The 27,677-nt window shown below is 40.2% G+C and overlaps 1 protein-coding gene across 1 annotated transcript in view; it reads right to left on the bottom strand.

Annotated features, from left to right (window-relative positions):
• Positions 1–27,677, bottom strand: part of ndl (serine protease nudel) — a 114,844-nt gene that overhangs the window by 74,401 nt on the left and 12,766 nt on the right. Inside the window, exons 2-3 of the mRNA XM_083142257.1 lie at positions 9,319–9,443; positions 28–186 (exon numbers count right to left, since the gene is read on the bottom strand). Coding sequence (XP_082998383.1) covers positions 28–186; positions 9,319–9,443 — 284 coding nt within the window. The remainder of the gene's footprint in view (positions 1–27; positions 187–9,318; positions 9,444–27,677) is intronic.

Genomic DNA, 27,677 nt, shown 5'->3' with positions numbered 1-27,677 from the left:
AATAAAAGTTTGTGAAACCAGACTTACCGGAATTCGAGGCGATGGCTGCAGTAAGAGCAGCAAGGATTGCAACACCCGAAAACAACATGAGAGTAAGAATAATAGGCCTTCTGTAAATCTGGATGCAAGTCTTCATTTGACGCCAGCAACCAACTATTTCGTCACATGCTTCACTGCATCCTCCACCTGTAACAATATCACATCTGATGACCATCACCAGGAAATAGATTTATATGTACCGTGCATCCATTTCGATCTGCAGCCGAGAGATCGGGAGAAGCGTGGCGGGCGGCGCTGATGGAGATGCCGACATTTGCGGCCTGTAATGCCCGCTTATTTTTATAGACATATGCAGACATTTATATAAATATTGCAAAACGAGCACTAACCTGTGTTATAACACGCAAAAGTTCTTCTGTAATTCATCCAAGTTCTGCTCTTATATACACAAATAAATACGCTATAGAAACGATGTTAAGAGCCACAGATAATAAAGCATTTTAATCATAGTTTTGACCAGTAACGTCCTGTTTAAGTATATATCCTTGAAAGAGTTTTGTGGCCATGGGAATCGTTTGGAGGTTTCGAATGTGCAACACTGTATCAAGATTACACTGCAGACGAAACCGATAAAAGTGAATGGTTTTCGTGAGCTTCCTTGCAATCCGAAATATCCGAGCTAGAGTTTTTTGTTCCTTCGCGACTAGATGAAGACAGAGTTGTAAATATAGTGGCGAGCAATGTAAACCAAGAGTGTGTTAATTTCGTACTGTGCGCAAGAGTGTTATTCTTGGTTACTTGCAGTTACTTGTTTGTGTTATTGCAGTGTGTATGTGTGTTGTGTCAGTGATTTTTTTTGGAATGCCAGCCGCAAGGTTCACGTTAGAACAAAGAATTCTTATGTATGACACTTACGTGAAAACAGACTCGTATCGAGACGTGTGTAGGCAATTTGTACAGAAATTCACAGGCGTTTCAACTCCACATAGAGATACGGTTAGACATCTTGTCCTTAAATTACGAGAAACTGTATCGTTAAATTTTAAAACACCTAAGCAAAAACGACGGATTCTAACCGAAGCAAAACTCGATGATATTGGTGCAGCGTTAGAACGTTCTCCAAACAAACCTCTACGCCGTGTTTCACAAGAGGTGGGCGTGTCAAAATCATCGGCACATACAGTCACTAAGCTACTAAAATTAAAACCATACTCTTATAACACAGGTTAGTGCTCGTTTTGCAATATTTATATAAATGTCTGCATATGTCCATAAAAATAAGCGGGCATTTCAGGCCGCAAATGTCGGCATCTCCGTCAGCGCCGCCCGCCACGGTTCTCCCGATCTCTCGGCTGCAGATCGAAATGGACGCACGGTAGTAAAAATGTGCTAAGCAAGTAAATAGAGGGGTCCAAAAAAATGTACTCACTGTTTGTAATGCAATAATTTCGAAACAAACAGACTTACACGTACTAATCTCATGTGGACGTGTGGTGTAACTGTTTAATTTGTCGCGGGTAGGTGGCGCTGGCAATTTGCGCCGTGCATGCGCGAGTGTTGGAGCGATCACGCCAGTACAGCGGAAGACAGTCGAGTAGCAACAATGGCTGCAGTATGGTTATCATTTGTGGAACGCAAGACTGTATTGAAATGGTTCTGGAAGTACGAGAACATTCAAGAGGTTCAACGGCAGTGGCAGAATGAGTTTGGAACACGGCCTCCAACACGACGAACAATAGCCCGTATTCATGATAAGTTCGAATCCGACAGAACTGTTCATGATGTGCACAAGGCAAGATCCGGTCGACCACGAACAGCTACAAGTCCAGAGTCCAGTGCTGCAACATTTCACCCGATCACCGCAAAAATCAGTGAACCAGGGAGTGCGCAAAAGTGGGGTGAGCCAGTCTAGCGTAAGATGCATTATGAAGGGTGCACAGTGGAAAGTGTACATTCCAAGACTGCTACACGCGATCAACGAGGACGATCCGGATCGTAGGGTCGAATACTGCGAATGGTTTGAGCACATGGTTCGCGCAGATGGGGAATTTGCAGGGACAGTTGTGTGGTCTGACGAGGCGCAATTCAAACTTAACGGTACTGTGAACCGCCACAATTGTGTCTACTGGTCGCCCGTCAATCCTCACGTTTATGTGGAGAAGGCGGTGAATCTACCGGGGCTTAACGTCCGGTGTGGTCTGTCATCGCGTGGTTTGATTGGTCCCTTCTTTTTCGAGGGTACCGTAACCGGTGAGGTGTATCTCGAAATGCTTCAGTCAAGGATTTTGCCTGCCATCCGAACCCTATTTGGCGATGAAATGTTTTACCTGCAGCAAGATGGAGCCCCGCCTCACTACAATCGCAATGTCAGGTCGTACCTGGATGACACTCTCCCCAGACGGTGGATAGGTCGACGCGGTGCTATTGAGTACCCACCTCGGTCCCCTGATTTGACACCACTGGACTTCTACCTGTGGGGGACCGTCAAGGATGATGTGTATCGACAAAAACCAACTACACTCAATGAGCTACGTGAAAAAATAATAGCATCATGTGCTGCCATTATACCAGATACAATGACGGCCGTAGTACGGTCTGCAGTTCGGCGCCATCGGAGTTGTTTACAAGTTGCTGGTGGTCATTTTGAATATCTAACATAACTCTCTCTCAGTGCCAAAAATTGTACCCACAAGTCAATTTTGTCAGAAGATATGGACTATCAAACAGTGAGTACATTTTTTTGGACCCCCCTGTACATATCAGTGACATAGCGGCCGCCCCCGCAAACTCTGCAATACAGGGGGCCCCGAGGTGTAGGGGCCGCGTAATGTTCAATCTCTCTGATTCAGAAATTTCACATAATCCCAGAAATTCAACAGATAGTGTTGCTTATTTTAAAAAAATGAATTTATGAAACAGAAATCTGGTTCCCAATAACATACCATATGACGACGTCTGCGATAATGAGCAGTAGCATATTGTCAGTCAGAGGGGCCCAGGCTCAACCAGTCGATGCCTTATTGCTACACAATAAACAACCAAACTTGATAATGCACAACCTTCTACTAGTAATATTAGTTGTACACGTGATATTTAAAATGTAACTTTCCACCAAGAATTTATAAAAGGCTCCAAGCCTCAATATGAAATTAGATCTGAGATAAATTTCCCACATTGCCCACACCTATTATGTTTTACTTCAAAGGGGACCAAAAACTCAGTAGGAGGTGGAGTAGCCAGTAGCTCGTCTCCTGCCACGCAGGTTATACAGCGTTTGAGTTAAATGTCACCGTTATTTTGGAGGATTTTGTGAAGTTCATTTTTCTTACATATTGAAATTCCTGTGACATTTCTGTCGAACCAGTTCTTTTCCAGTGTGTCAGAATTTTGTGATCTACAGTACTCGAAGTGAAAATTCCTAGCTGTGTATTTGCTTGTTGGAGTTTGGTGATAGAAGGAACTGGGAAGGATCCTTGTATGGGTCAACTTCAAGACAATGCAGTAAGTGGAGGAGACGTTTGTGCAAATTACCCTAGCTTGGGGGGGGATACCATCCCCTTGTGTCCCTTTTCCCCCCTCACTCATACATTGCCAGCACTGAAACTGGTCTTGTTTCATGAAAAAGTCTTTAAGAAATATCAGTGGTCTATCTAAAATTAAGAATATGAATTATGAATAATAATATTAAGGTCCACTAACACCATGCCCGTGTGGTAACAACCTTTTGGGAAGTCCAGTCTTTCCAATCGGCATTTCATTGAGGGACAAATTTTCTGTGAATAGAGTCCCATCGCCGCTTGATTATATATCCCTCGCTGCTATTTCGTCGTAGCAGACACTCTACAGGTTCAGTTCAACCCCCATAACTGAAATGGTTAAGTTTGATTCAGTATTAGTATTAGGAGACCAATATGAGCGGCTCTTACATTGAACCTTGGCCTGATGCAGTCTTTCGATGGTTTTTGGGGCTGAAGGTGCATCCACATCAGAGTCCAAAAAAGGAGTGTTTACTATCCATTAAACACTTCTCCCAAAGAGTATTTTTTTTTTTTTACTATCTGTGCATTACATGTAACCTAATTTAAAAAAAATGTTTCAAGCAAAAAATACAAAGTATCACGAACAAATTATTTGGCAGTGTGAAGGAAGCCTCCCCCTCCTTAAAAAAAAAGAATCCTGCCTGTGTGTCGCTGCATTGAAGAGAAAATATTTCTAATTTCTTCTTCCATTTATTTATTCGAGATTCAGACCATCCTGATTTAGTTTCAAGAAGGTCTATATTGTAGCGTGACGTCGGGTAAGGTACGGGATCGAGTCACGCCGGGACGTAGCTCAGATAAATACAGTAGGTCTTAAGTTTGACTTGGCTAACCACCTCTACCCTTAAGGAGGCTGATGAAGGATTGTTGGGAGCCTGTGTTGTTGAACGCTACTCACCCCTTGCTGTTGGTCTGGCCCTCGGCTTCTGGCGTCGGCGACGGTGACAGGTGTCCGCTGGAGAGATCGAAGATGACGATAAGAGACGGCAGGCAATTCGGCGACTTGTTTTATTCTTGCAGATTCTTCGGTTGGCTTAATCCGGACTGCTATGGACTTCTCGCTTGTTGCCGCCTCGTACTGTCGCGATCTCTCAGCAGGGCCGTCGTCCTCTTCTCGTCGATCAGTTTGGTGGTGATATTGGAGCGAAGTGAGAGGACGACGGCCTGCTGAGAGATCGCGACAGTACGAGGCGGCAACAAGCGAGAAGTCCATAGCAGTCCGGATTAAGCCAACCGAAGAATCTGCAAGAATAAAACAAGTCGCCGAATTGCCTGCCGTCTCTTATCGTCATCTTCGATCTCTCCAGCGGACACCTGTCACCGTCGCCGACGCCAGAAGCCGAGGGCCAGACCAACAGCAAGGGGTGAGTAGCGTTCAACAACACAGGCTCCCAACAATCCTTCATCAGCCTCCTTAAGGGTAGAGGTGGTTAGCCAAGTCAAACTTAAGACCTACTGTATTTATCTGAGCTACGTCCCGGCGTGACTCGATCCCGTACCTTACCCGACGTCACGCTACAATATATATAAAGACGATAACAAAAAATGGGAAGGAAAAGTATTTCAGATAAAAGTTAATTTCTTTTACAACTTGGGAGGGGGGGGGAGTGGCACTAGCTAATTATTTCTCGATAATTATTTTTTCATTAAAGGGGTCCCAATATTTTACTTGCCAGGGGGGGGGGGAGGGGCAGGGAACTGCGCTACGCCACTGATACATATTAATTTATTTTCACCGTTTTAATAATATAAGACACTACACGATATGCATAAAATGCAAACACTTACATTGACATTAATTGTAAACCAACACAAAATGTGTTTTTTTCTATGTTTCCAAAACAATATTTTGTTGTTGTTGTAAGTTCAACTGTGAATTTCCTTCTATTGTTTCTTAAGATGGATTTGTATTGACTTAAATTGTGTTCAATATCGCAAGAAGTGATGGGAGTGTATTTCAAATTTGCAATGTCTACTATTAGTTTAGTTTAGTTTATTTGCGTCCAAGGACTACCGGTGTGTACAAATTACAGTACATGGTAATATAGGACATGTCAATACTTACATTACAATACAATACTACATTAATAGATTTTACAAATACAAAATATATAGCCAAAAATTGTAAAAAATTAGGTTTTACTCTCGTATTATGTCAAAAATCACAAAAAAAATATAACATGAGAAGATATAGAACATTGCAGCCTACTTCTAGGAGATACTAATTATCCACTTTCATTTGACATTTAATTTTACAAGAAAAATATGTGATTATACTGCATTATGTACATTTGTCTTATGTAAAAGTTGCTTCCATGTATTCAGCTATAGAATAAAAAACATGCTTCAGAAGCATTGATTTTATCTTGTGCTTGAATATCATCAATTTTGGTTCTTTCCTCACATCTTGTGGTAGTTTATTGTAGAGTTCTATGGAAGAGTTTAAGGGACCTTTCTTACATAAGTTAAGGCGGCAGTGTTTTATGTGAAGTTTGTCTTTATTTCTTGTGTTTAGGCCATGTATTTCCTCATTTGTGGCAAAGTTGGAAATATTTTGCTTTACATAAATTAAGCATTCATAAATGTATATGCAGGGAAGAGTTAACACATTAAGTTTACGGAAAAGAGTTCTACATGAATAAGTTTTCTTTACTCCAGCTATGATTCTTATAGCTCTTTTTTGAAGCATAAAAAGGACATTGGAGTGGCCCTTGTTACCCCAAACCATAATCCCGTATCTTAGTAAAGCATCAAAGTTTGCCATATAAAGGCACTTGACAGTTTGGGTGCTTGAGATGTCTACCATTTCTCGAAGGGCATAGCACACACTACTTAATTTTGATTGTAGCGTGTTTATGTGTTCTGTATAGCTAAGGTGTTCATCCAGAATGATACCCAGAAATTTTGAATTTTTTTTAGGCTCTAGTTGTGTATTCCCAGATATTAGATTGAGGCTTATTTGGTTTCTGGTTTGGATTGTAGAAAATGTAATGTAATTTGTTTTTTTGCTGTTGAGGAGTAGATTATTATTTAAAAACCAGTCATCTAATTTGTTTAATACGTTATTAGCCTTAGATTGTAGAGCATCTTTGGAAGTGTCTGTTACAATAATATTTGTATCATCAGCATATAATATTGCATTTGCCTCGGGTATAACATTTGGTAAATCATTTATGTACATAAGGAACAAAAGAGGGCCAAGAATACTTCCCTGAGGCACCCCACATGTTACACTTTTCATGGTGGAGTGCTGATGTGTTACATATCCTTTTGCTGTGGTGTGAGCGATTTCTATAATTTGCTTTCTATTGGTAAGGTAAGATTGAAACCACTTTTGTGGTAGTCCACGAATACCAAGTTTTTGAAGTTTCCACAGCAATCTCTCGTGATTTACAGAATCGAAAGCTTTTGATAGGTCACAAAAGACTCCTACCGTGTGATTACAATTATTCAGCGATTGTGTGACACATTCTACTAAGTCTGCTAATGCTGTTTTCGTGCTTCGTTCAGACCTAAAACCATGCTGCGACAAGCTTAAGATTGAGTGTTTACTACAGAAATTTTCTACTCTCATCATTATTGCATGTTCAATAATTTTTGAGAAGACTGAGAGTTGCGAAATGGGCCTGTAATTTGATAAATCCTTTGGGTCATTTTTCTTCAGTAATGGTTTAACAACAGCTATCTTTAGCCTGTCTGGGAAAATACCCTGTTCAATGGAATTGTTTATTATATGTAGTAATGTGTGGAGTTAATGTTGCCAAAATAAAGTTTGTAACAGCCAGGAGATGATGCTTGAGCCCTCATTCTCTATTGTTGGCAACAATTGTAAATAAATGGGAATTTAAAGTGTGAATTGTGTGAATGTTGAGAAATATTCTGAAATATGGAAATAATATGTAAAATATGAGCCAAGCCCTAATATATGTACAAATATGGAAAATGAAAACCAAATTTTTCAAGTCTACATGCCATGATGGGCAAAGATAAGCTAAAATATAACTGATTTCAGCTTCATACATAAATATGTATTTACATATAAATCCGTTCCCTGATCATCAATCTCCACACCATGTAAGAGATCTATAAATACATCATCTGTTACTATTTACAACATGTAAATGGTAATTCACCCCAACATCATTCTTAGCTTATTACCATATACAAGGTAGCAGAATTTGAAGGTAGGAGCAACTGATACTAGTGGTACTGGTTTAAAAAAGTATGACTGACATGAGCCAATACCTTTCCAGAGCCTGAGTATCTGGGGGAATTATGTAGAATGGTAATTTTCAATAACCATCATCATGTATCAAAACTAGATTTCAAGATTAAATGACATGCTGAATAATCATTTATATGAATCTAATATACATTTTTAAAGCAAGGCTCAAGTATAATTGCAAGGGAATAAATACTTATATTATTAGCATTTAGATATATTCTGAACAACTAAGTTGTTAAAATGTTCACATATTCGCACTTGTGGCATTTTGGCACTCACTATTCTTTTTGTATCAACAATATCCACAATATGTGGGACAACATATTATATACTACAATGGGAAGTCAATTATCACTATTATTAAATTCATACATACTCCCCTACTCAATACCAGGTGAGAATAGCTAACAACAGTTTTCCCCCAAACTATATTGAACATGTTCAGTAGTTTTTAAAATAATTTATTACATAAATTATTTCTCAAAACAAATTCTTATAATGTTCAAGAATCAGATGAAACAAGATCTGACTTGACACATTCAAGAAACAAATTATACGAGGGGCGTTCAAGTAAATCGGGGACTTTTTTTTTTTTCCAGGTTTAAATAGACGCCTAGGCTGGAGGTTTTGTATGCAGTAGTAAATGGCATCTGTGTGCTGTTACTGGTAGGTGGCGCTCATATCCCACGCTTCTGCATAGACCGTTATTCAAGATGGCGGACAACAGTGTGAACGTCTACGTGGAACAGCGTGTTGTGATGAAGTTTTTAGTGAACGAGGACAGAAAACCTGCAGAAATTTACAGAAGACTTCAGGCTCAGTACGGTGATGAGACACTCTGTCGCAGTAAGACATTTGAATGGTGTAAGCGCTTCAAAGATGGCCATATCTCTATTACTGACGATGCCGGTCGTGGTGGATCACGGCCCACGGCAGTCATTCCTGGGAACATTCAACGCGTGGAATGTGCCTTTTGGGATAAACAGGGGATTATTCACGTTGATTTTTTACCCCATGGTGTCACTATCAACAGTGAGTATTACTGCCATGTTCTGTGTGATGTGCATAAGTGTTTACGGAAGAAACGTCCGGGTTTCATCACAAAGGGTGTTCTCTTTTTGCAAGACAATGCACGACCGCATACCGCTCAACGCACATTCCAAACATCCAGGAAATTGGCTGGGAGTTATTACCACACCCCCCTATAGTCCTGACTTATTGCTAATTGGTTTTCACCTGTTTGGACCCCTGAAGGAATTCCTTGGAGGAAACATTTCAACACTGATGATGAAGTGAAGAATGCTGTCCTACAATGGTTCCGCCGTAATGATAAATCTTTCTATGCTGAAGCATTCCAGGCGTTAGTTAAACACTGGGATAAGTGTATAACTGTAGCAGCAGGTTATGTGGAAAAATAAATGCAGTTACCACACTTTGAAATTTGTTCTTCTATTTCTTAAAAAAAAAAAGTCCCCGATTGACTTGAACGACCCTCGTACAAGTTCTGATATCATGCAAGGATCAGGTTAAACAAGTTCATCTTCATAAACTTACCATAAGGACTTTCATCCAGCTCTAGCTCCAAATTTGGTAAAGTGTGCAAAGTCTCCACCTGTTCATTTTCATTACATGAGGGACTTGACTGCTCTTTTTGCTTTGCAGTTACACCACTATTCATACTATAAAGAACAAAAGAGAAAATTAGCAGAAATGTAACATTAATTCTGTAGGGAGGAAGTAAAAGTACTAAAAATAAACCAATGCTTGATCTCTTACACAGAAAGAATCGGCAACTACCATATTTCTTTGAATTCAAGACACTATAAAACATAAGATGCACCTAAATTATTTCTTCAGCTTTTGAGAAAAAAATATTTCCAATTTAAGGTGCACACATAACAGTAATACTGGTATTTTATTACAACAATACTGTATAGTATTACATTTACATTGTTGCTCCGAATGAATGGGTTAAAACTTTGGGGTGCTTCGACACACATGACAATTTTGCACAATTATTTACCATTAACAATACTACCATAATAAAATTTTGATAACCATAAGAAAATTTCGTTAAGGTTTATAAATACCAGTATTTTGGTAAAATATCCAGGAAAAATTTATTATTGAAACTGGCATCCCACATCATGGCTATGCAAATTAAGGCATCAGGCTTTGTGCTCGGGATACGGGTTGTCATTTGGTTCGAGTTTCCTGGGGGAAGGAAGAGTAACAACTCTTCTCTGGAGATTTTGACCAGTGTATGGGACTGATGACCTCCCACCATCATGAGGAAATTGGAGAACTACAAATGAGTAGCATAACCTGTTCATGGAAAACCTACAACAACTGGGAGTTTGTCGAGCTGACCACACATCACCATGTAAAGTCCGGGAGTTTGTCGAGCTGACCACACATCACCATGTAAAGTCCGCGCGTTCATTATATCCCCATCGGCAACCCTTTCATGACACTTAACACTGGAAACAATAGCCAAATGCTCCCGATAAGCATGTGCACTCAGACGTTGTTGCCACATTTTCTTTACATTTCTTGTAGTTGCAAGGCGGAGCAGGCAGGTGCGTGAGCGCCTCGTTATTTTTGCACCATAACCACGTGCGGGGTTGATTTTCTTAACTAGTTGTGTTGTGTTGTGTTATTTCTTTGTTGTGTTATGGTGCTGTGTTGTTGCTTTGTTATAGTGTGCTTTTAGTTTTTATATTAGATTTTGGTTTTGTTATTAGCATGTGGAGACTGTGGGTTGCAAACCAGGTTGATTTAGCAAACGTTGTTGCGCAGGAGAATTTAACTGACGAAAGTGACCCCCAGCCAAGTACTAGCAGCAGCAGTTCCAGAGTGCTGAGGAAAAGAAAGAAAATTCTGAACAAGCAAGCTCAAGAATTTGTATGCACGAATATGTCTCCAGGAATAATTCAGGAAGAGGACCAATATCGGAGACAGCTAATATTTTGAAATTAGAAAGATCATACACAAAGAGGCCGAGTTACACCAAAGAAGCCCGGTAATAAAAAGAAAAAAAATCAAAGTGGACGAGTTTGTTTGCAATTTTGTTAGGAGAGAGATTTACAATTTTTTTTCTAAAGGATGCGCACCAAGTGTCTGTGAATTATTTATTAACACAACTAAAACTAATATCAGACTTCCCTTACAAACAAACTACGCTTCGAGAGCTTCTGAAGAAACTTTGTTTTTCTTTCATTCAGCTGAAGCTGCAAAATATTCAGTGATCAGAACGCTACATTTTAAAAGTAGCTTCGCTACAGCTACAGCTACTCTTCCAAAATGTAGCTTCGCTACAGCTACATTTACCAAAAAGTAGCTCGCTACACTACTCCTGTTCGCTACTCGCTACTTTTTGCGCTACTTCTGCATAAAAAAATGAAAACAACCATATTGGTATTAAAAAATCCCCTACTACTGGTAAATAGATTCTGTTATTTGTTATCATGATTCCAGTCATTCGATAATTTTGATAGCAGTGTTTCTTCAGTTACTTATTTTTACTATAGTTTTTGAGAATAACATACCTATGCAAGTGCCATATCAATTCAAATTTCATATATGAATATTGCAATTAGGGTGTTACCCAAATTAATTATTACAACTATACACAAATAAAATTTGGTAGGATTACATATTTATGTTCACATCAACATATTTTTCTTGAGAATAAATATTTCATTTTTTATAGACTGATATGAAGTCAGCATTTTAAATGAAAAGTACCTGGAGCCCTTCAACTACAAAAGGGCCCCAGGTTCGATACCCAGCGGAGGCACATAGTGGTTAGGATCCAGTCTCGATCAGCTTATCTATGCATAAAATGGACCCAAAACAAAAACTAGGAAAGATGCCAAGTTGGGAGGATGGGATCCTCCTGCCCCTCCATTCCCCACACTGTACATCACTCATCATTCTTCCTCGTTCTCACAATTAGCCGAAAGTGGCAGAAAGCGACTATAGATAAGAGAATAATTAAATAAAGCATTCATCCTCATTGTCATGATTGAGAGAAGTGGAAGAATAGATGAGGAGGTAAACAGAAGAGGACAAATGGGTGGTGGACTATATCAAAGCATTCGAAGATTAATATGGGACAGGGATGTACCTATGAAATGCAAGAAGGTAATACACATGATGGGGGACAAAATAATACGAACACCTGTGAATGTAGAGAAAATCTTTATTAATAGGGGGTTGGACCCCCCCTGTGACTGAAGTACACCTTGTATGCGACGTGGGATGGACGCATAGAGGTCATGCACAATGTTTAAGGGAATATGGAGCCATTCTTCCTCCTGAACAGTCTCCAATTCCAAAAGTGTGGCTGGAGGCGGACTTCGAGCACGAAGTTTGGACTCCAAATATCCCCACAAATGTTCTATAATGTTCAGGTCAGGAGACTGTGGGGGCCATTCAAGATGTCCTACTTCATCGTCATGTTCTTCAAACCATGTTTGGACAGACCCAGCAGTGTGGATAGGAGCGTTGTCGTCTTGAAAAAGCGGTCGGTCCCCAGGAAATAAAGTCTGGCAAAAGGATGGAGATGATCCCCCAGAATGCTGCGATAGTGACTGGCATTGATCTTCCCATGCAGAAAAACAAGTGGTCCCACACCATGCCAAGATATCACGCCCCATACCATAATGGACCCATCTCCATGCTTCACAGTCGGCAAGAGGCAGTCAGGATGAAATGCATCTCGAGGCGTTCTCCACACATAAACGCGCCCCGTGGTCTGAAATAACGTGAATGTTGATTCATCAGACCAGATGACTTGTTGCCACTGCTGTGGGGACCAACTTCTGTGAGCTCTGCACCATTGGCGTCGCTTGACAGCATTACGTGATGTCACCAATGGCTTACGAATTGCCACTCGGCCATGAATGTTTGCAGCATGGGAGTTCCCTTTTGACAGTTTTGGTTGAAATGGGATCCTGGAGATGCCTGTTCATTTCAAATGTTATCTCGGATAACGATTGCTTGTGCTTTCGGGCCACTATGCGCTTCAACACCCTCCCATCCCGAGCAGCAAGCTTTGTCTTTTGTCCACTGTTGTGCTTTGAAGACGCCATCTTACCTTGTGTTGTGTACGCTGTCATAACAGCTGATACTGTGCTCCTTGCACACCCAACAAGCTTCGAGGTTTCAGTCACCGTGGCTCCAGCTGAACGTGCTCCAACAATCATGCTCTGGAACTCTGTCAGGTCTGACATTGCAGTGTCTCTTGAGAGCGTATGATAGACGAATGCACCACCAATGACTGCTGTTGGCAAACTAATACCTTCCCCTTCACAGCCACTAGGTGGCAGACTTCAGTGCCAGGTGGTGTGAAATGTGGCATACTTTTTCACAGGTGTTCGTATTATTTTGTCCCCCATCTGTATAACACATACTATGAGCCAATAATTATGAATGGAGCAGAGACTTGGACAATGACATAGAGAGACAAAGAAAAGGTGCATTCAGTGGAGATTAAATTTTTAAGGAGTCTTTTGAGGAAGACTAGAAGGAATAGAATAAGGAATGAGGAGATCCGACAGACAATGGGTGTGGCGAAGCTTCAGGACAGAATAGATCAGGCACAGATGAGATGGTTCGGACACATGAAGAGGATGGATGCAGAAAGACTACCAGTAAGAGCTTACAATGCACAAGGAGTGGGAATAAGGCCAAGGGGGATACCAAGATGTCGGTGGAAAGAGCAGATAGTGGAGAGTGTTAGGAGAAGAGGACAAGATTGGAACACCTTGGAAAGAGAGGAGTGGTGAAAGACCAAGAAAAAATGGAGAAGTTTGACTTCTATGCCGACCCAGCCAGAGGCAGAAAACGGCAAAGGATGATGATGATGTCATGATTAGCAAATTTACAGAAAAGTGACGCAAAAGTAGGAGAAATTCATAAATTTGAAAACTATGTATATTAACTAAAGAAAATTGTCGTTTCTGCAGGAAAGTCAATAACTCGTACATACTTTTTTGCAATATGATAAAATTATTGAGGAAACTGTCGTGTAAACCTGAGTGTTCTAAACGTATTGTAATTTTAAAATTTGTGAACAAATACTATCGCAAAATTAATTGTAATTCCAGAGACTATCATTCATGTAACAATAATTTCTTGCTGGTGAGATCCTATATACTGACGATGATCGATGCTGTTAACGTACTGAGCCATTTATTGCTAGCACTATTCCCTTGTCATTGCAGTGGAGAATCCATCGCTCGTTCTTGCACTGCAAGTTGTGTCTTTCACAGCAATTAATGACATTTTGGTGTCTCTTACACCATGAATATCCACAGTGTTTGTTCCGGGGGTGACGCAAACGAGGCACTTTTTTCCAGTGGTGCAGCAAACGAGGCATGTTTCTCCCCAAAATAACGATGCAGCTAAAAAAACGTAGCTGTTAGCAGGAACATATTCATATATGTCGGTTAGTTATGTGGATATCTGAATTATTCAGATACCAATTAAATAAATTACGCAGATATCTAAAATCTACAATCTAGATAATCTGTATCTCCATGTAATAGACTGTCTTTATGAACCTCCTGCAAAATTAAGGGTTACTGTCGATTTTTTCTGACGCTGTTGCCACATTCAAAATTCACCTCAAAATGCTGAGAAAAAATGTAGCTGTAGCGAAATTTTCGCTACAACTACAGGAATTTTGTAGCTTCGCTACCGCTACAACTACAATTTTCAAAATGTAGCATCGCTACAGCTACCGCTACAAATTTTCTAGCTAGCTACAGTAGCGACGCTACAAGTAGCTCGCTACTTCTGACCACTGAAAATATTACCAAAGGCCCACCTACCTCCATGCACATAAATTATATTATATGATGCATGTGTGTGTGTAATTCTTGAATCTCGTGTTGACAAAGTCATATACAACAAGGGCCTACTGGGTGATCAAAAGTCCCTTAACACCCCTATAAAAAGTAAATGAGTTAGGTTGGGTAGAATTAGTCATGAACGTCTGCCATATTGAATTGAACTCAAAATTTTTAAATGGGATGGGGTTGATGTGCATGGACGTCCGCAGGATTTTTTTCCAGGAGGGTCAAGGAAGCATATTTTCCCCCATAATAGTTATGCCCCCTGTAAAAAAAACACTGCTTAAGTCTGAAATTATTATCCTCCTTCAACGTACTTATAATAATTAACATAAATTACTGTGACCAAAATTAAATTGTGTGAAATATGTAATTTTTAGGCGGACATTCATTTTCCGGGGAGTGGGGGCGTGGCTCCTCCCCCTTCCGGACGTGCTTGGTGATGTGCATAGGCGCCGATTTCTTTAGAGATGGGGGGACAAATCTAAGTAAAGCATAAATACTGATTTCATTATGTTTGCGGGGGGAGGGGGCAAAGTTGCTTTATTTATTTATTTATTTATATATTTATTTTTGTTGGGACGTAATACACTTGAGTTAACCTCTGAGGAATTGTAATTATAATAACCAGCTTTTGTAACAAAACATATATATCAGGGTACATCGAACTTTATTAGCTGGACAAAATAATCAATGTACTCCTGTGATTATGTAATTATACAACTTAATACTTTACATTTAACTTTTTACTGAGAATTTGGTTACCATATTCGGTTTATAATACTCATTCTTACATCCTTCATAGGAGTTTAATATCGTTCGTTACACATATTTACAAAAAAAAATAATAATAAATAAAAAAAATGGAAGGTCCAAGATAAAATTTTCATCCAGACGAGGTCGATTTTTGGCATCGCAACTGTCCACCCAGTCATAATACACCATTCATAATCTACCAACAGTTTTCCTTAATTCATTGTCGATTTGAAAAAGGAAATACTGAAATAGTAAACGCACAAGCACAAGAAACACACTCAGACTAAGTGATAGTTCAACATTATTGATTCTGCCCATTTCAGAGCAGAATCATCCTGCGTAATTTCCCACTTGTGTGCGATGTATCTGTGTGCAAAAGTTATATAATATGTTGAAAGTTATATATTGGGTCCATGGATGTCAGTCACAGTAATTTATGTTAGATATTATAAATTCATTGAAGAAACATGATCATTTCAGACAGAAATAGTGTTTTTTGAGGGGCATCACTATTATATGGGGGAAAATATGCCTCCTTTGCCCCCCTGGAAAAATTACCTTGCTTGCCCCATATAGGGAGGGGGCAAACGAGAACTGGAGGGGCCGTGGCCCCCATGGCCCCTGCGGTTTCGCCCGTTGTGACGCAATATACAGGGTGTTTTGTAAGTTCGTTTACAACGCTTGGGAGGTGATTGTATAAGTGAAAATAAGGTGGAAAGTTCATGTAACGAAATTCCGGAAACTGCTTTGTTGCCGTCGTCGGTGTTGGGCTGTCCACTAAGAAATTGGGTACGCTCTTGTCAAAAAATCACGCGGCAATGTTGTGCAATGTCGGCGCAAGGGATTCCCCAAAGGACGCGAACGAAGATGTTGACGTGAGTGGGGTGGGTGTGCGTTCTGCGTGAACTGGTATCGACGAAAATTGGCATGTGTTGAATGGCACCAAAAAACAAAGAACATTTCCTGAGCGAAGGGTACCATGACGTAAAAACGAAAAAAATGGAACTGTCATAGGTTGCATACCCTGAAGGGCAGATGGGTGTACCACATTTCCCGCTAGGGGCGCCAGCAGTGTAGGTTTCCTCATGAAGGAGCGCACGTGTCTGTGCCATTCGTGCTTCAGGTGCTGTGCCAGCAGCAGGTTGTTAAACATTCACGGTTGAATGGAAAGACGTGAGGTCCTTGGACAGTAGTGTTGGGCAAACATTTGACCTATTTGTGTTACGTGTTAATTCTTAGCCACAACCCATCGTGTTCTGTGAAGTGTACTAGTGTTAACGGCCATAAACACTTGTAGCCCGGTGTAAGGGATGGCTGCATACACGTCCTAAGAGCTGGCGGACATGCATCTGATTTATGGGGAGGCTGGAGGTAATAGCCGTGCTGCAAGGCGTCTGTATGGGGCACGTTTTCCAAATAGGGTGTTACATCGCACATCTTATTTCAAACTGTAGACACTCGACTTCGGGAAACAGGATCAGTGTTGCCACCTCGTCGAGAAGTAGGACGACCGCGAAGTGTGCGAACACGACGGTTTGTGGAAGATGTGCTAACTGCAGTGATGGATCATCCAGGCACCAGTACTCGCGCACTAACCCACGAACGAAACACCTCCCATGTGAATGTGTGGCGAGTCCTGGCAGAAGAGGGGATGCACCCGTACAAATTGAAGAAAGTGCAAGACCTTTTACCTCGGGACTTTGGCCAATGGTTTGTTCATCAAATTGAAACTATCCCCAATTTCCAGAATACGGTACTATGGACTGATGAGGCTATCTTCACGAAAACTGGTGAGTTCAATAGTAAAAACAGTCATGTGTGGGAACATGAAAATCCACATGCACTGCTAGTAGCACATCATCAGCACAGATTTGCAGTGAATGTGTGGTGCGGGATACTGCATGACCATTTGATTGGACCATACATTCTCCCTGTTCGCCTATCTGGACCCACTTATCAAGCATTTCTCAGTGAGGTTTTGCCTGAACTAGTAGAGGACGTGCCCTTGGCACTGAGACAAAGACTGTGGTTTCAACATGACGGTGCACCCGCACATTTCGATCGGAATGTGCGCCATTTCCTCAATACCGTATTCCACAACCAGTGCATTGGCAGAGGAGGGCCTGTGCCATGGCCACCTCGATCGCCTGATATTACGCCACTGGATTTCTTCCTCTGGGGAGAGATGAAACGCCTCGTTTACGAAACACCTGTCGTGTCAGCCGAGGACCTTGTTGCCCGTATCAATGTAGCTGCAGCATCGATAGCAGAAACGCCGGGGTTGTTGGGTCGCACTAGACAATCCTTGATTCGCCGTTGTCGCCTCTGCTTGGAAGTACATGGTGGACACTTTGAAAACCGTCTGTGATGAGGTTCCCTTCACATCTCCATTAAGCATACTGTGTGCCCTTCAGGGTATGCAACCTATGACAGTTCATTTTTTTCGTTTTTACGTCATGGTGCCCTTCGTTCAGGAAATTTTCTTTGTTTTTTGGTGCCATTCAACATATGCCAATTTTCGTCGATACCAGGTCACGCAGAACGCACACCCACCCCACTCCCGTCAACATCTTCGTTCGCGTCCTTTGGGGAATAAGGGATTGCACAACATTGGCGCGTGATTTTTTGACAAGAGCGTACCCAATTTCTTAGTGGACCGCCCAACACCGACGACGGCAACAAAGCCGTTTTGTCATTATTCACTTCGGAAAATCATTTTCCCACGTTTTCAAACGTCAATAACTCGGCAACAAAGCCGTTTCCGGAATTTCGTTACATGAACTTTCCACCTTATTTTCACTCGTACAATCACCTTCCAAGCGTTGTAAACGAACTTACGAAACACCCTGTATATGTGCGACACTGTTTTATTTTCTCACAACTGGAAAATGATACATTTGTTACAATCAGGCAATCCTAACTTTTCCTGATTAATAAGTTGAAGAAACCTTCATCACTGCATTTCTCGTGAAATTCTAGCCTGGGAGACCGGGGTGGGAGATTCTAAGGTCGGAATTGTTCCACCTTTGTCCCCGTTTAAAGCAGCTCCAGGGCCCACCCAGCCTGAAATCAAATGGTACGCGGTGGGAAGGGGGGTAAAGGCGGCCAGAGCCTGGTGCTGATCACATCACCTCCAAGATGTCAGACATCGAAAATATGTGGGGCCCTAACCCCATATACATACACTAAATGCGCCTTCATGGCACGCCGTTATATGCACAGAGAACTTTACCTGTATATATTGTATTTGTATCTGTACCCCTGAGTAACTACGTTTATTTTTTACATACGCATATACGAACCCTCTACTATGTCAATGGCTAAGGGCCCCCTAAAGGCGTAGGGTCTGTCCGAAAGGTACAAAGTACAGACTTGAAGTATGGTCTTAGCGGAAGTGACGTCACCTAGTACAGTTCGAAAGCGCCAAGAACAGAAGTACGCAAATGCACAGCTTGCAGTACAGATGATTGGTGACTAGGTCACGTGGTTTCCGCACTCGTTGTTCATTTGTTTAAAATCGCGGAAGTAGAAAGCCAGTGACACAGGTAGATATACGTTATGGCCAGCATGTTGTTGGTTATAGTTCTTCGAATGTGTGGAAATGTATGTGTACGAACATTTGAAAATGCTAAATTGCTATGTGATTTCTATGATGAAAAAAAAGTTTAAAACGCGAGGAAAACAACGAGTACTCAGTTTTATCTACTGATCGTATTTGGCGCTGCAGTCCAAGTGCAATTCGAAAGACAACACTTCCAGTCCACGACTTGAAGACCGCACTCGAAGACCATACTCGGAGAATGCTCGCTTCAAGTACGGTCTTGTTGTAGATCCAACATTGATAATAACCATCATGATTATTATAATGGTGGTGGTAGTAGTCAGTGGCGGTCCCTGCATGGAACAGAGGGAACAGGCTGTTCCCTCCTACTTATCACGCTTTTGAGCTATTTAAATTATTTATATTAACATAAGAACACTTCTCCCGAAATTAACGTTTCCAAAAGTAACGCTGAAGAAAATATTTCACCGTGGCTTGACGTTTGTTTAAGTCACCTCACCTTCCAACGCATCATGGTTCTCACCCTCTACTGTCTGACGCCGAGTATTTCCGACCACGCACGAAGGTAAACGATCCCCACGGCACCTGAACACACTAGCTGTCCCCTCAGAGAGGTATTGCGGATTCGCTTTTCTTCCAGTTTTTGCTATGTGCTGAAGTTTAATCGCGTCATAAGTGATACTTTTGAGTGTCGAAAGTCTTATAACTTCCTAATCTCGTTGAGAACTTGCGTCTGACATTCATAACGAATTGAAAAATGTTCTACAGACTAAGCGTCTGCTAAATGCCTTGGCTAAACGCTGGGAAATAGCTTCTGAGGGAACAGCTCACATCCACTTGTTCCACCAACAAGGACAAGAAAGCGAATGTTGCGAGTGCTGTATGGTCGATCGGCTGAGGGCGAAAGCCTTTAGTTCATTGAACTTTGCAGAAAATACAAACAAACCAACACACATCCTAACTGAATTAGAAACTAAAACGAAATCGTACACAAGGCATTTTCAAACGAGTTACTACAACTCTGTAAAATGATTAACTGGATATTCTTCCAGTGGCAAATAATAGGGGTGAGCGGGACAGAATTTTCTGGGTCGGGACGGGAATCTTTTTAAATCCAGACATTCGGGACGGGAAAAATTCGCAATTTCCCGACAATGTCGGGAAACTTTCGGGACGGAAAATGTTCCAAATTTCCCGAAACTTTGGAAATCTCGAATTCTACACGTTATTTTCACATTAAGTGATTGTTTTTGCATTTCTGGAATAAAAACTAAATTTCCGGTAAGTTCCAGAAATTTACAATGCAGAAAACGTCGAGAATTAACGACTTTTTAAAATGACCATTCGGTATTTCCCGACTTTTAGGGATCCCGCACACCCCCAGCAAATAATATTGTTGTCCTTGTTTGATCCTGAGAAGGGAGTGTGGAACAGGTCGGGTTTTGTCACATTAACAACTTGTACCAATCTAGCGAATGTCATGAAAAAAACTCTGCCATCTGTGTGCCATTATTGCATTGAGGACGTTTGAATTACAAGAATACTCAACTCTATGAAAAAACATCAACTTAATCTACGAATAAAGAGATGAAACAGGTTCCGACAAAACATTATTTTTCCCCCTCTGATCACGCATAAATTTATATTATCAAATTTTTCTTTGTTGCGCATCAACAATTTTATTTCTAATGTTTTATTTATATCACATTTGCTTTATAATTATTATTGTCATAATTTTAACGTGCTTCATGTTTGTCACTTCTGACAATTTGTAATATAGTATATGTATCGTATATGTATTTGGTTCATTTCATTAAGGGTTGAATTTTACTTGATCTACTGCATTATTAAGACACCCATGTGGGGGTGGGGGAGGGCAAGTGCAGGTGACCTGTTCTCCTGCCTGATTTATCACCGCACGCCACTGGTAGTAGTAAAGAATGTCATCATTGGAGAGAGACTATTACTCAATCCACCATGCGAGTGAATAGCACAACTGTCTTTTTTTTTTTACATTTCATACAGTTAGAGTACTGAAATGCATATATATAAACGTTACGTTTAGTTTATGTTTTTAATAAAATAAATTACTGCCTTGGTCAGCATATTTAGTTTTTCATAAATCATGGAAACAAGGCTTAATGGTGTTATAATTGGACATTTTCCAAGGCTGATGAGGAAAATTAACAACTGGAAGGACTTGAAGAGGAAAGAAATACACAAAGACGAACAAGAGAAGTTTCTGAGAAAATGTTTGGAGAGAGGCACAGCGCCTAAAGGATTAAAAATAAGTAAGAAGGGAGTGGTTTGCAACACCAGAAGATGGAGGATATTGGTTCAGAAAATGGAAAAAGAACTGATATGGAATGAAATAAGGGCAAGAAGAAAGGAGATAAAGATAATAAAGGAGAACCTGACAAGAATTGAAAAAGCTATTGAAGATGGTCTCACCATTTTTACGAGAGAATATACATTTCATGAAATGAAAATCTGGCAGGAGAAATTTAGAGAGAAAATGAAAATAAAATTGAAGAAGAAAGGAGAGGGACTAGGATGGAAAGAAGAAAGAGGAGAAGAGGAAGAAGAAGAGTTGTGGTAATAGGGAATGTAGACCTAACAAAAGAAGAGGAAGCTTTTTTAAAACTAGGAAGAGGTTTTAAAGTTAAAGAAAGAAATGTAGATTATGAGGAAGTTATATATGACATTGAAGAAGCAGTGCTCCATATAAAAGAAGAACCAGAAAGAGACAAGATTAGAAGAAGAACAGCAGCCATACTGAAGAAAGAAGTGGGAAAACAAGGAAAAGTAGATAATTTGAGTCAAAAAGAAAGGGAAGGGATGAAGAAAATCAAGAAAAGAAATGATGTGGTGATAGAGCAGGCAGATAAAGGAGGAGCAATTGTGGTGATGGAAAGAGAATGGTACGAGAGGAAGTTTGAAGACCTAAAAGAAAATGGATATGAGGAGATTTGTGGAAAAGGAGAAGAACAAACTATAAAAGAAAGAATCATAAAAGACTGTAGGAGGAGAGGATTCAAGAAATGCATAAAGGAGACAGGAAGACTACCAAGTTTGAAAGGCTTTCCAAAGATACACAAAGAGGAGATAAAGTTAAGACCAGTAATGAACTGCAGAAACAATATTTTGGAACCCTTAGAAAAGAAATTAAAGAAAGTTATTGACGTGTTAGTAACACAGCAAGAAAGCAGAGCAGTTAAGAACAGTGAACAAGTAGTAGACCTCATAAAAGGACTTAAGTTAAATGAGATGAAGACGACAATGTTTAGCTTAGACGTGAAAAGTATGTTCCCGAGCATCAAGAGGGGACACGTTTTGGACATTATTAAAAAGAGAATGGGACAAGAAATTATAGGAGAATGGGATAGTGAAAGGGTAGTGAAGGCGCTGGAAACCATTTGGAATAACGGTTACAGTATAATGGGAGATAAAATAATGTTAATGAGTGAAGGACTAAATATAGGTTCCAGTCTAAGCCCAGCATTGGCTGAATTGGTTATGAATTAATGGGAAAAGAAAGTGATAGAAAAAGGAGGTGACAAAATAATTCTGTTTTGCAGATATGTAGACGATTGTTTTGGCATATGGAAGGGAACGAAGAGGCAGCTTGATATTTTTGCCAAAGAAATACAAGATGAAGAAAGAGGGATATTATTGGAACTTGAAATAGAAGAAGAAGACAAGTTAAGCTTTCTAGATATATTGATGAAAAGGAAGAGAGGACAAGGAATTGAAACCGCTTGGCATCAGAAGAAGTGTGCAGCAGGGGTATTCTGCCATAAAAGAAGTGATGTAAGTGAGGTGACAAAAATAAATTTTATAAAGAATATGGAGGACAGAATCAAGAAAATATGCATGAAAGAATGTGAAAAAGAAGGCAAAATGAATAGCCTATGGAAACAGCTGGAAAAGAATGGCTATGAGAAGCAGGATAGACTGGACATAAACAGAAGAAGGAAGAAAACGGGCAGGGAAGAATTGGAAGAGAAAGAAAAAGAGGAAGAGAAAGAAAAAGAGAAGGTTTGGAATAAGGAGTATGGGGAAGACCACAGAAAAGATATGCAAAGTGCTTAAGAAAGCGGGAATTAAAACTTACAGGAAGGGAGGGAGAAGCATCTTAGGAATAGCGAGGAATGCAAACAAGAAAAAGGAAAACAGAGAAGAGGAAGAGGAAGGGATTATCTACGAAGTGAAATGTAAAGAATGTCAGAGTGTGTACATAGGAGAAACGAAAAAGAGGCTGAAAGACAGGTTGAAACAACATAGGGATGATGTACGACTTAAGAGAGAAAGAAATGCAATATTTAAACACACGAGAGAAACAGGACATGACATAGAGTGGGATGAGGCTAAGCAGATAGGAAGGGAGAAGAGAATGCTAGTGAGAAAATGGAAAGAAGCCAAGGAAATAGAGAAGAAAGGTGAAGAAGACACAATGAACTGGAATGAGGGATTGAAGTTAAACAAAGAATGGAAGATGATGTTAGAAAGAGTGGAAAGGACAAGAGAGAAAGAGGAGAGGAGAAGGAAGAAAAATGAAGGGAAAAGAGCGTGAGATTAAAAGTCCAACCACATTCTATATTGAAGTAATTGTGTTTAACCTTTTAGGTGAAAGTAAAGTTGGAAAGTGAAAGTCACCTGCTAGAAAGTTCCAAACAACTTTCTAAAATAGTCTGGAGGGAGTAATATTTGTGTATATATAATGCCCTGTTTTTGTATCTTGTTACTTTTGTACTTGATACAGAGTCTGAAGAAGACCTTGCTAGAAGGTTGAAACGTTACGTTTAGTTTATGTTTTTAATAAAATAAATTACTGCCTTGGTCAGCATATTTAGTTTTTCATAAATCATGGAAACAAGGCTTAATGGTGTTATAATTCTATTTTGTTATTAACTTTTACACACGCATCATTCAAGAAAAAGCTTTGAAAGTTTGGGGAAAATTTAGTCGTTAGGTATACGTGTGTGACCTTTCACACGAATTTTGAAAACTGTGGAACCATTTCAGTTTTTCTTCAGATTAAATGGTAAAATATGAAAAAAACAACCTGGTTCTTGCATGTTACACTCTTTTTTTCATATAACACATGCTTTACTTTGGTTATTCTCAGTGATGGCGATTAGGGGGAGGGGGTTGCTCCCCCCCTTTTGCCCCAGAACTATGCCAAATGTTACTTACCAATGGAAAGTAAACTGTTTTGGAACCCAATCGCCGCCACTGGTTATTCTGTTGAAATATGAACTAACTGAACCCTATTTAAGTTATTAACAAGAAACACAACAAGAAAGAGGCTTTATTGCTTTTTTGTAGCATAAAAGGAACAATGCCAATTGAAGGGGAGAAGCCAGGGAATGTCCCCCTTCTACGCTTTTCATCCCCGGCTCTACATTTATATTTTCATTCCCAACCAGGGAAAGAACCCCCCCCCCACCCCCTCTGATTGTGTACTCTTATTTTTTGGGATGGCATTTCAGTCACACTGTTTGAGTCATATATTCGAACTTGCTGTTCACGTTGTTGTGAAAAGAAAGATAGTCATTTCACTTTAAATCTTTTATGAATGATGCACTTTATTTGAAGTTCAGTCAAAATACCAAAAATCAAAGGATCTGTTCGAGACTGGTCAAGCAGTGGCAACAACAATGATAGAAATTAACAAAATGTTTGGCATGTGTTGGGTGGCATGTTATCAATCTATGTCGGCAGTAATACATAATTATCCAGCCCTTGTACATTTATTTGAGTCATGAGCTCACCGCAGCTATCAGTTGAAAAGAAAGAGAAGTGCAAAGAAATGCTAAAGACGGTACCAACTTACAGTCCAGCAGAATTAACTTGAGAGAAATGGCCGCTCAGTGAGTGATGCAACTGCGCTCGAATTGGCTAGAGCGGGGGACTTCCCGCTGTAACGGGCCAATGGAAACTAGAGTAGGGTTGAGTTTCCGTTGGCCCGTTACAGCGGGAAGTCCCCCGCTCTAGCCAATTCGAGCGCAGTTGCATTACTCACCGAGCGGCCATTTCTCTCAAGTTAATTCTGCTGGACTGTAGATATTTGTAGTAGAACTTTGTCTTCTCCATGTTGTATTAGATTTCCTCAAACATTCATTGCTTCTACAGAGAAGTGCTAGTGTAACTACTGCATGGCAGGAACGGGCTGTGGCAATAAAACCACTAACTTCAATGAAAGAGAACCCCCGACAAAGTATAAAATATGTAGGATGTTTTTTCTTCTTTTTTTTTCTTCAAAACAGAGCATTTATGAATGTACCACTAACTGAAATATCTGAAGCCGATGAGGAAAAAATCATATTTTCGGAAGCATTTCCTTCAGGGACTTACTGATAAACATCAATTCCAGATTTGAAGATCATGGAATATTGAAAGCAGCATGGTTTTGAACCACGGAAAGTAACCAGAAAATGAAACAGGACGTGTATGTTAACAAAGAAATCACTTTGTTTTTGTTATGTGGTAAGGTTAAAATATAAAGGGACTGCTCAGTTCGCAACGAATGCAAAAACATTAAGATGAGCTCTAGGTGCTTTGCTGAACTTTCTGCAAACTACAGACTTCCAATATCAACGACTGAGTGTGAAAGAGGTTTCAAAAATGAACGTGACTGTTACTGAAGAATGAAACTGAACGAAGGATGAAACGGTACGAGCATTTTCATTTATCGCTGTGAATGGCTCTAAAGTCAAGAGGTGCAAAACTTTTAGAATGTGTTTTTTTTTCTGAAAAAATGTTTTTAAAAAATTAATATTTTGGCTTTTTTGTCAACTTCGGCTAACCTACAGTTTCAGTTGTGAGTTTTGAGATATGTAATGCAGGCGCGTATATTCTAGGCTACATAGGCTATCGCCGAAGCCCAGATTAAATACAGGAAATAATCGACTATCAAATGTGACTGATGCTTCACTCTCAAACAACGACCACGGGAAAAAATGATAGTATAAAACCTGCGACTCCTGTGCACCGTACTCCCGCGAGGAGAGGAGGGGGAGAGTGGACCATGCTTCCTTATGGCCCGAGCTGAACAGAAGAAAAGGGTGCGCGGGGATTTTTCGTCCAAGGTTTGTTTTCCTTGTGCTCGCTCTATAAGTCATGGGGATGGACTCCTTTTTTAATTTAAAACTACCACCAGACTTCAGCGGTTAAGTTCTTCCCCGACCAGCGCCTGGAGGCGGTCGGTGACGTATTTGTAGTGGCTTCTTAGACAGGGAACTCTTCGTTTTACAACGGCGGTAAAACCTTACAGCGATGCCAATGCGCTAACCAGAATGGGATTTTTTCCAGGTAAGGGAAATTTTGAAACTAAACTACTATTACAGGAACGGGAAAAGAGTGGCTGGCATGTGATAGGGAATTTGTCCTCTAGGCCAAAACAGCACTGTCCCATCGAACACATGCAAAACTCACAGGCCGCTGACCTTCAACCAACAAACCACGCTCTACGATGTTTTCAACCCCTCTGCTGCTTTGTTTATGACTGGCTGGGGTAGACTGACTGGCCGGAGATGACAAAGGACATTTTGCGAGTGGAAATCGTGTTGAAGGAAGTTTAAGAAAATTAGTTTTCTTAATGTGTGGATTTTCTTAAGTGTATTGAGTGCGTGAATTACGTATATATGTTTTGAATGATCTGTGCTGCGTCGTGTAGTGAATGAAAATGAATGACATAATTAACGAACTATTTCCGAAACAATTTACTCTGCTTTTGCATGAGGATAAACTTCAAATCGTGAAGATATGCAGGCCTCTGGCATCGCAAAGAAGAGAAGAATGAATTTGATTTGTTATTTTGCGTTGCTCTTCTGCCACTTTAGTTAATCGCGACGATGAGAATGAGTGACGATACGATGAAATTCATGAAGGGTCATTCACAAAGAATACCCATGTCCATGCCTGGATTTGAACTCGGGTCCCCTGGCGTTGTAGTGCGCTGTGCTAAAAAAACATTTTACCACAGAGGTTGTCAAGAGAGAAATGGAGTTCCTGTCCAAATTAAATATTCATGGTAAGAAGTTTATGATACGCGTATATTTTATTCTCGCACGTAGGCCTGCATAAATATTTCACAATATGGGCCTCTATATTTTATAAATAACCATGAAATATTTGAAATGTTTTCCTTATTGTTTTTATATTAATGAAACAGTGTTATTTTTATAATTATTAGTAAATTGTAATCACAATGTCACACCACCTTAAAATCGAAGAAATTGAACGAAAAAGAGCCTCCCATTTGAACATTATGATAAAACGATAGCCCAGGTTTTAAACCCAGCATACGCCACTGATGTAATGCCAAATTTTGCAAAAGAAAAAGTCGAAAGAAGCCCAAGCAACAAAAAAAGCCACGGATAAACGGTTTCCCATGATCCTCAAAAAAGCCTTTTTCTGTTAATTTTCAACTATACATACAGGGACGATTTTACTGCGCCAAAATTTACTGAAATGAGGCTACAGGAAGTAGGAAGGACACCATGCTGCAACACATCACTTATACGTTGAAATCGTTAACGACGATTTGGTGCCAAAACTGAGGGGCGCAAGGACAGTTTCATTTTTCTTTGTAAACAAGGCTTATCAATAAGATGCCATAATGTTAGGGCAAAAAAAGGGAAGGGCATCTACAACTCTAGTCACACCACTGATTAGTAGCTCTGAAGGTCCCCCCCCTTCATTTTCTTCAATTGGAACACTGTCAATTTCCG

Source organism: Lepisma saccharinum, chromosome 20 (assembly GCF_977018435.1).
Source record: "Lepisma saccharinum chromosome 20, izLepSacc3.1, whole genome shotgun sequence".
Taxonomy (NCBI): domain Eukaryota; kingdom Metazoa; phylum Arthropoda; class Insecta; order Zygentoma; family Lepismatidae; genus Lepisma; species Lepisma saccharinum.
This window is presented reverse-complemented; position numbering and strand designations above follow the sequence as displayed.